Genomic DNA, 9,556 nt, shown 5'->3' with positions numbered 1-9,556 from the left:
GGACCCGCAGAGGGAGGGAGCGCGTGGCTCCGCATCCCGAGGATGCTCCGGGGGACACGCTGTGCCCAGCAGGGGACTCGCAGGTTGTGCTGGTGTCCACGGCTGGAGAGGACGAGTGCATCTGGGCTGAGCATGAAACGCAAGCCTTTATTTCCCCCAAATATTTATTTCTCAAGGTGGGAAGGCTGCTGAGCCCCACCGGGATGGCTGTGGCGGTGCCCGCGGTGTGGAGCGGCTGGTGCGGTGACAGGGACAGGGGGGATCCATCGCTGACAGGAGGCGTGTGCGGTGGGTGCTGACCCTCGCCGCCCATCTGACCCTGTTATTTGTTGGAGGAACTGACTTGTCTGGGAGGACTGGCAGGGACCGGGGTGCCAGATGGCATGTGGATGTGTGTTGTGTGTCGCCTGTCATTCAGCCAGATTAATGTGAGGTTTGTAAAAAGGAGGAGGGAGGAGTGAAAAAAAAAAACCAAAAAACAATTAAGCAAGAATCCCAAAAACAATCGAGGCCACGTGCCAGTGGTCGTTGGATGCACAATGGGTTATCGGCTTCCCATGAATGGGCCCAACTGTTGCAAACGACATGAGCCTGCCCATTTTTCAAATCATTTAATGCTCTTGTTTACTTCCAATCCAGCCAATCTCCAGGCCAGGAGAGCTGTCACCTGATAGTCTTTTTATGTATTTAAGTCCCTGGCCTCACAAAATAACTGAACAGCGGTAACCATGGCAATGCTAATTATTGCACTATAACTACAGTAGGAGAAAGAAAACAGGGTAGGCTGCAAGAGGGACTTGAAGATGGTTTTTGGCCAGGATTTGAGCTTTTGGCTCCTGGTATGTGTTGTTTGTTGTTTGGTTTTCATTTTGTTTTGTTTTGTTTTTTCCTTTTCTTCTTTTCAAAATCTTTTTACAAACAAATAAATTACATTCTGTTTTAAAGATCTCCCAGATAATAGTTTAGGGAACTTTGATACGTGTTTCTGGAAATCATGAATAGAGGAGCTGAAAGCTCCTGGGCAGCTGGGCACTAGAGTCCTGCCTTGTCCCTTTGAGCTGATTTAGAAATGTGTAAAACATAAAAGATGCTTCAGCAAGAGACCACATTTATTTAAGGCTTCTGCATCGTCATTTGGCAACAAACACGTGCTAGTACAACACAGCTGGCTTTAACACATCCATGAGAGAGCTCTTTAAAGCCTTTGTTTTGAAAGCAAAATCAACCACATCCAAATAAACGATGTTGTTCTGATAGAGAAAGATGTTTTCCTGGATGCGAATCCCTTTGGGTTTACCCTGGGTATCTAATGATAACCTCCTGACATGTTCTAATTCCTGCTTTACTCCTCAAGGTAACACTGTTTAACATAGGTAAAAGTAGTTTAATCCTTCTTCATTTGCAATAGTTCTTTTATTGACTTAATTGGAGTTTTGACCACACAGGAATTTTTGAGTACTGTACAGATGTTTCAATAGTTCAGTCTGGTGCCATGTGCACCCCCAAAGCCAAACAAAGCAGGTGGGATGGAGCATGCAGAATGTCTCAAAAACGGAGCTTTCCAGCAAAAGCAGCCTGTCGTGGTTCTGCTGGGGCTTCGTTGGTACAAGCAGGCAGTCTGACGGGTTCCTTCTGCAGCAAGGCCAAACAAGGGCAGATTTCCAACAAATGTGAAAATAATGAATCAGTGTTGCTTTTTTTTTCTAGGCAGTTTCTCCTCTGGGTTCTTACACCTTCTTCCCCCACAAATACCGCACAAGAAGTTTTCTTAACTGAGTGTTTCAAATCGTCATTGGGTAAAGGGCGGCAGTAACCAGCTGTGAAACCAGAGGTTGCACATGAGTTCTGCAAACTGAATTCCAGCCTGATGTATTTTCCCTGCTGACCTACATGAGCTTTGGCATCCCAGTCCTGTTCCCTCTCATAGGGACAGTGCAGCAGCACCTCCACTCCCTGCTGACCCTTCCTGCTCTTTTGCAGACTCTTGGCTTCCGACCCGTCCCAGCTGAGTGACGATGACCTCCCCAGTGACCTGCAGTCCCTGTCCTGGCTGACATCTGTTGATGTCCCTCGGTTGCAGCAGATGGCCAGTGGAAGGATGGATTTTAGCCTTGGTGCCCAGAACGCGATGCTACATCAGCCAGGTAAAGCATCAGGATGTGAAATAACAGCTCTTTAAGCAACACAGCCTGCTGACCTGGAGCCCGTTGTCTCCTTGCTGATCCATTTCCTTCGTTTCGAGAGGCAGAGCCTGAGCAGGGATGAGATCTTAGGATCCCACTGGCATTTCTGCTCAGGGTAATTGCTGATGCCTTGTGTGAACGTGGGCCAAGGTGCTTTAGACTTGTACTTCAGAGGTTTTCAACAGCTTTGAAATTAGGTAATTAGTCTTTCTTGTTTGTTTCAACATTGGTAAAATTAAGAGTACCTTATTTCGGTGACAACCAATGATAGGACAAGGGGCAACGGGTACAAACTGGAACACAGGAGGTTCCACTTAAATATGAGAAGAAACTTCTTCTCAGTGAGGGTGACAGAGCCTGGCCCAGGCTGCCCAGGGAGGTTGTGAAGTCTCCTTCTCTGCAGACATTCCAACCTGCCTGGACACCTTCCTGTGTAACCTCATCTGGGTGTTCCTGCTCCGGCAAGGGGATTGGACTGGATGAGCTTTCGAGGTCCCTTCCAATCCCTGACATTCTGCGATTCTGTGATTTGCCCCTTACCTGTTTGCTTCATACAGACTTACAGCATACACTCACTGAACGCCTTTCTTTCCTTTCTGAACATCCTTTAGGTAAACACACTTATTCCTGAAGGTGTACAGATCCTTCTGCAGTACAGATAGTGCTGAATGTGTTTTTTTTTCTTTTGTAAGATACTGTGTGTGTAACACCACTGTGGACTGTTAAACATCTGTCATCTTTCATTCCCTGCATAACAAGTTTTCAAAACAGCTGATGTCACCTTTGCAATCTGTGCAATGCTTTGGGTTCTTTTGGGATGGAAAGGCACTAGGAGGTGTGATTATCCCCACTCCAGAGCTTAGCTGTGTTCAACTGCATCTATTAAAAATAAATGTTAGCTGTCTTTTCAGAAGCGTACTTTCATGTGAACTTTACCTTTACTTTCTCCAAAACAGGGCCTGTGGTGAGCAATATGCACTCGACAGGAGCCCCTGGAGGCATGATTCATGTCCAGGCCAGCCTGCCACAGGGGATCCTGGGACTGAATCCTATTTCAACACATGGAGCAAATGTAAGAGCAGGCCTCCATGGCTTATTATTGCACCACTTCTTAGGAAAAAATGTCGGTAATTTCAAGACTGACACCTCTGTTGTCTTCATCTTGGCAGATGAGCCAGTATGCTGTAGGTGGGCAGCCATCTCCTGGTTTACAAACACAGCAACAGCTCTTTCCTCCTCCTCATTCACAGCAGGTGTTCACGCTAGCACAGAACACACAACAGGTACTGCTATTTGGTCTGTGGTCTGTGTCTTGAAGTATCTGCCAAGACGATCTCTAGAACTTTCTTAAAATAAAAACATTAAAATATCCCTAAACCTACATCCTGCATTTGACATTTTCCTTCTTTCCCTCCCGCACACAGTGTAACCCAGCAGCAATCTACAACCCATCCTACGGGACGCAGCCACACTACGCTCAGCCGCGCCTGGCTCCTCACGCTGCCCAAGAGCTGCACCCAAAGCATTACCCCAAGCCCATCTACTCGTACAGGTGAGTAGAGAGCAGAACGGCGTCTTGCCTACACCTGTTGTAAGGCTGTAGTTGTGGTAGGACAAGGGTTTGATTCCTTCCAAAGGGAACAAAAATCCCATCATCTGCCCAGGAGTTCTGCCTCTGAAGGGCAGTGGGATCGAACAAGCAAACTGGTTCCTGGACATCTGTGTAAAGTTAGAGAAATAGCACAGAGGAGTAAGATCTGCAGGGTCACAGGGTGACTTGTGAGCACTTGCAAAAGGTAATGCCATGGTCAGGCAGCTCTTTGTTTCTCAAGAGATGGGTCCAAGGTTGCCAGGCCAGAAGAAGGAGCGATGGCTGAGCGTACACAACCTGTTGTTATTTCCTGTGTTTCTGCAGTTGCCTGATCGCTATGGCGCTGAAGAACAGCAAAACAGGGAGTTTGCCCGTCAGTGAGATCTACAGCTTCATGAAGGAGCACTTCCCCTACTTCAAGGTATGCGTAGCGCCTGGCAGGTGGAAGTAGGAACATCACAAACACTTTGTTCGTGGCTTATTTCACTAATGCCCCCCTGCCTCTTTCAGACAGCCCCTGACGGCTGGAAGAACTCTGTGCGCCACAACCTTTCCCTGAACAAGTGTTTTGAGAAGGTGGAGAACAAGCTGAGCGGCACCTCTCGCAAGGGCTGCCTATGGGCTCTCAATCCTGCCAAGATCGACAAGATGGAAGAGGAGATGCAGAAGTGGAAGCGGAAGGACTTGGCTGCTATCCAGAGGAGCATGGCTAACCCAGGTAGGGCTGAAGTTACACTTCTGCTCTGATAGGCAACGGAAAAATAGCTATTTGGCCAAGAATGCCTGAATCTTAAGAAATACATTACATGGAACAGAGCAGAGCTCTCATGCCTTGCGACAGCTGCATCCTCTGAGCTGCTTGGCTGAAGTCCCCCGTGCTCTGCACCGAGTCAAGTCATTGCTGCTGCCCCGAAGCTGTGTGACAGGGAAATGCACGGCAGCAGGAGGAGGGAACAGAGCTGACAGTGATTTTTGGAGGCCCTCAGTGCAAATGGGTCCCTAGCTTCAAAACCGATTTTCTTTTTCCCCCCACGCTAACCTGTCCAGCACACCCAAGGCCTCCTGAGGAGTTATGCTGCCTCCAGTGTTAGTATTTGGTGTCACATTTTAATGAAGTTTTTTACTCTGCAAACTTCTCCTTTTACTAAGACTTTCTCAGTCTTATTTATAAGGACATGTTATTGAAACTTACAGGAACTCAGTCTTGGCAAAATCAACTGGAGTTTTTTGCTGCAAAGTCTGTAATATACAATCAATGATAAATTATGGTCTTCCTTGCTTAAAAACAGAAGTGCCATTGAAACTGTCAGGAGTCTCTTGTGCGAATCTTATTTGAGATACAAGCAGAATTCAGAGTATCCCTGTGAGCAGGAGACCCACCGAGGATGCTCAGCCCTGTGCCCACGGGCCAGCTGCTGTCAGGAGTGTCTTGGGTGCTCTGTGTAAGTGTTGTGTGACCATTTCTTTAGCTGAGTTAGGGGTTAGCAGGGAAGTCAACAAGGGTGAAGGCTAAGGGAAGGGAAGCAGGTAGCATTTCTTTAAACTCTCTTCTCCCCTGGGGATGGGTATCGCTTGTGCAGAGGAGCTGGACAAGCTGATCACCGACAGACCTGAGAGCTGCAGGCGGCCCAGCAAACAGGCAGAGCCCGAGATCTCCACCCTGAACCACGTGGCAGCTGCTCAAGGCCGAATCTCCATGTCCCAGCTGCAGCCTCAGACCATCATGACGCTCTCGCTGCAGTCCCTCCCGCTCCACCACCAGATCCAGACCCAGGCGCGCATTGCCCCGGACTCGCCAGCACCCGCGCAAACGCCTCCTCTGCACACCCTGCCCGATATGAGCCGCAGCCACAGCCCTCTGAGCCACCACCCCGTGGGACGCACGCCGCCTGACTTCCTCAACGTGACGGCAGACATGAACACCGAGGTGGACGCTCTTGACCCGAGCATTATGGATTTTGCATTGCAAGGTATGGGAGAAGGAAGCTGGGGTGGGGGGTGGCGTGGTTTATGTGGTTATGAGTTATAGAATCATAGAATCATTTTGGTTGGAAGAGACTCGTAAGATCATTGAGTCCAACCATTGACCCAACCCTGGCACTAAACCATGTCCCGAATAACCTAATCTATACAACTTTTAAACCCCTCCAGGGATGGTGACTCCACCACTGCCCTGGGGAGCCTGTTCCAGTGCTTCACAACCCTTCACCAAATACATATCCAGGGTCCTCAGTGGGGTGCTCTGGGGTGGGATATAACAGCTAAAACCTTGTGCTGGGTGCTGGCTGCTGCAGGGTGATGTCCCTGGCTTCCTTGGAGCATTTCTGCCCAGTGCTGGGTGGGACGGTAACCACCTTCTCAGGCCAAGTGCAGGTATGGCAGGAGATGCAGGCAGGGACGTCCAGCGAGCTGGATCTGGGACACTATGTCACTCTGCCCCAGGCAAACCACAGTTCTACTCCTGCCTTGGTTTTCCCCTTCTGTGAAAGCAGCTCTTCCCTGGTTTGTGGCTATGCCCAGTGTGGCCCTGGGGGTTCCGGTTAGTATGTGGTGGAGAGATGCGGCCTGGAACGGTCTGGACTCCTGCGGGAACCAGGGGATTTGGGGGGAACAGACACATTTACCACCTTTGCGCTACAGATGGTACCACCTGCAAGCAGCACTGGTCCTAAACAGCGGGTAAAGCCCTTTAGTTACGGACTGACCCCCACACACCATGCCTGGGCAGGCTGGATGTGTTTCTGTGACCAGAATTTAATCTTTTAAAGGTAACATCTGGGAGGAAATGAAAGAAGAGAGCTTCAGCCTCGATACCCTGGGTGCCTTCAGCAACTCCCCGCTCCACCTCTCAGACTGTGACCTGGGCACCCCTGGCCTCATCCCCATCTCCAGCGGCAGCGATCGCTCCTTCCCCGACGTGCAGGTCACCGGCCTTTACGCCACGTACACCTCCCTGGACAACGTGGCGGCAGCTCAGTACATGAACCCGCAAGGCAACAAACCCATCGCTCTGCTCTGAGCTTCGCGCCATCTCACAAACATCCTGCTCGGGGGTCAATTTCCCTGTGGTTAAAATCTGACTTGAAAGCAGCAGAAGAGCTCCTCCTGCAGATGCCTGCGACGTGTTGGCATTTCCTGGGACGCAGCATGTGATGCCAAAATACTCAAACTGTCACTAGCAGAACCACTTGCACCGGTGGCAAGACGGAGGAAGGGACACAGACACTTGTCTTGCAGGACCAGTGAGCTCTTGAGAAGGAGCTTGAAGGCATCAGGCAGCAGGAACTTTCACTGGAATGGAACTGAGCTGAAAACCAGTCCAGTGAAGGCAAATACGTTTAATCGACACTGTGATCCAGGCTTATATGCGGCTGCTGTTTGGCCACCACCTCTACAGAAGCCAACACAAGTCATGTGGCTGGTCAGCTGCAAATTGGAGTCCAAACTGCTTGATCAGAGACGACGTAGAGGTTTTTTCTTAAATTGCCAAATAACTATTGCCACTGAACAAACACCCCGTACAGTTTCTGGAGACACTTGCACCACTAATGCTTTTCTGATGTAACTACTGCTAATTTATTGTTGTGAGGTAGGAAGAAAGGAGCAAAACCACTGAAAATTAAAAACTCGAGCCCATAGCAGACAACCCTTATATCTAGGTTTAAAAACAAAGTCCTTACGCCGAGAAGCAAGTGGTACTACTGAATTGTTAAACTGATTGCTGGGTAGAAGGTTTTAGGAATTACGTCTATTTTTAGGATTTTTTTTAAAAAGATTAGGTTTGTTTATAGTCTTGTGTATTGTGCTTCTGTCTATTCTTGTGCTAGGCAGTATTACTATTTGTAAATTTATTTATATTTATTGTTATGAAGAGAAATTATGTAAACTGAGCACTGTTCAATTTTTTAAAATGCTGCAGAAAGCTGTTTTACATCCACTAAATTATTCATAATCAAAAATGCAACCATCACTGTTGTTACACTACATTTCTTTTAAACATGCACTTTTGATACTGTGAAACTCATGTTTTTTAAAAAATTCAGAGACCAAATATTGTAACTGTACCATACCAATTCATAATAGTCTTTCTTTCCTAATTAACCAAGTAAAACTGATTCTAATGTTGTTTTTAACTTTTCAAACCCCGCTTTATACTTGGTAACATACATTGCAAAAAAAAAAAAAAAAAAAAAGGATGAAACATCTGAAAATATAAAAAGCAAACTGTATGCTGGAATTTAGCATTTAGTTTACTTATACCTCTGTGACCATGAAGCAATATTTATACCTCGTGTTTTGTCTCTCCGGTGCATCAATCAAATTTCCCTGTCCGACAGTGCCCGGGATCGTGTCCAGGTCTCACCGCGTGTGGCTGGCGCTGGAGGCAGAAAACCATCTTCAGCCCAAGTCCCTGTGCTAAAACCCAGAAGGTGCCAGCTGAAAAATCAAACGTTGTGAAGATTCAGGGCCAGAAAATGCCTGTGCCCGCATCTTCCCCAAGTGTGTGTCCACAGTGACCTCTTCCAAAAGGGCACGATGCTCCACAGCATAATTTATTGTCCAAGAACAAATGTGATTAACGATCGTTTGCTGCAGCTGGCGTCATCTACGATGTCTGCATTTTTTTTTTTTAATAAATATTTCTTAGCACTAAGCCTGGGTTGTTCTGGATATGCTGCATGACGACTGCTCTGGTGTCAGGTGCATCCCTGCTGCGCCGCGAGCTCCAGCTCAGCATTCCACGGGAATTCTGAGGCGTTTGCTCCCAGAAACCCAACCCAGCCTGGGTCCTCCAGGAGAACAAGAGATTCAGGTATTTACTGCACAAACTCCTTCTCCACCCCATCAACCTATTCATGAACATCCCTGCAGCCAAATGAGCGGCAGAGCCCTGGGTTAGGGACAGGCACTGGCAGGGGGATGCAATGAGCCGCTCGGTGCCACAGCAGTTTCTGTGCTGCAGGGAGGGGGCTGCACCAGCCCCGGTGCAGATCCACCATGTTTATACAATGACAAAAAAACAGGGCTCAGGAAAAACCTCAGTGAGAACTGCGCTCGCTTTATTGGCAGTGGTTTGGCTCCTGCATGGGGACCACCAGGACCCCCTTCCCTGACAACGTGCAGTGACACCTTTTAAACCAGAAATCATCTCATAACCCCACTCAGCCACCCCGCCCCAGGACAGGGACATGTCCCCACAGAGCCTGGGACACTGAGGTGTCCAACCCCCCCACACCACGGCAACACCGGCACCGCGCTGGAACCAGGTGCCCCACCTTCCATTGCTGTCGTGCCTCCCCCTTTCCGAGCCAAAGCCAAACCCGTGCTGGTGAAATGAGGCAGCCAAATGGCCAGAGGCACTGGAAAAATTCACATGTTCAGATTTCCCCTCCACGAACCAAGCTGATCAAAGGCCACTCAAGCAGCAAGGTGCAGGTCTGAGCAGATGGAGAGCTCACCCTGGCTCCTGGGCTTCAACCAGAGCTGTGTCCTCCTTCCTCTCCATCCTCCGCAGGAGCTGCAGGCTGAAAACACCCAAAGGAGCTGAGGCCAGAAAGGACATGAGACAGGAGAGAGGAACAGTCGGGTCAGCCAAACCGTGGTGGATCCGTTGATGTTCCCGCTGCAACAGCTCCCAGCACGACTCGCAATGGCTTTTCTGACTCATGGTCACATCTACTGATCACTCGCCAGCAAGGGGAAGGATGAGACAAACTGCTCTTCACAGGTCCCTGAGTTCATTTTAAAATATCAGTCTGAGACTGCTTCTTAAGCAGGGTTT

At 48.8% G+C, this 9,556-nt stretch overlaps 1 protein-coding gene across 1 annotated transcript; it reads left to right on the top strand.

Moving 5' to 3' along the window:
- Positions 1-2,002: 2,002 nt before the first annotated feature.
- Positions 2,003-6,793, top strand: FOXN4 (forkhead box N4). The gene is made up of 8 exons (XM_065646197.1): positions 2,003-2,144; positions 3,140-3,255; positions 3,353-3,490; positions 3,608-3,735; positions 4,099-4,195; positions 4,285-4,492; positions 5,355-5,744; positions 6,543-6,793. The coding sequence occupies exons 1-8, from the start codon at positions 2,084-2,086 to the stop codon at positions 6,791-6,793; spliced, it is 1,389 nt and encodes a 462-aa protein (XP_065502269.1). The 5' UTR covers positions 2,003-2,083.
- The last annotated feature ends 2,763 nt before the right edge of the window (positions 6,794-9,556 follow it).

The sequence above is a fragment of the Caloenas nicobarica genome, chromosome 16, assembly GCF_036013445.1.
Source record: "Caloenas nicobarica isolate bCalNic1 chromosome 16, bCalNic1.hap1, whole genome shotgun sequence".
In the NCBI taxonomy this organism is placed as follows: Eukaryota; Metazoa; Chordata; class Aves; order Columbiformes; family Columbidae; genus Caloenas; species Caloenas nicobarica.
Note: the sequence above shows the minus strand (reverse complement) of the source record. Positions and strands in the feature narration are given on the sequence as shown.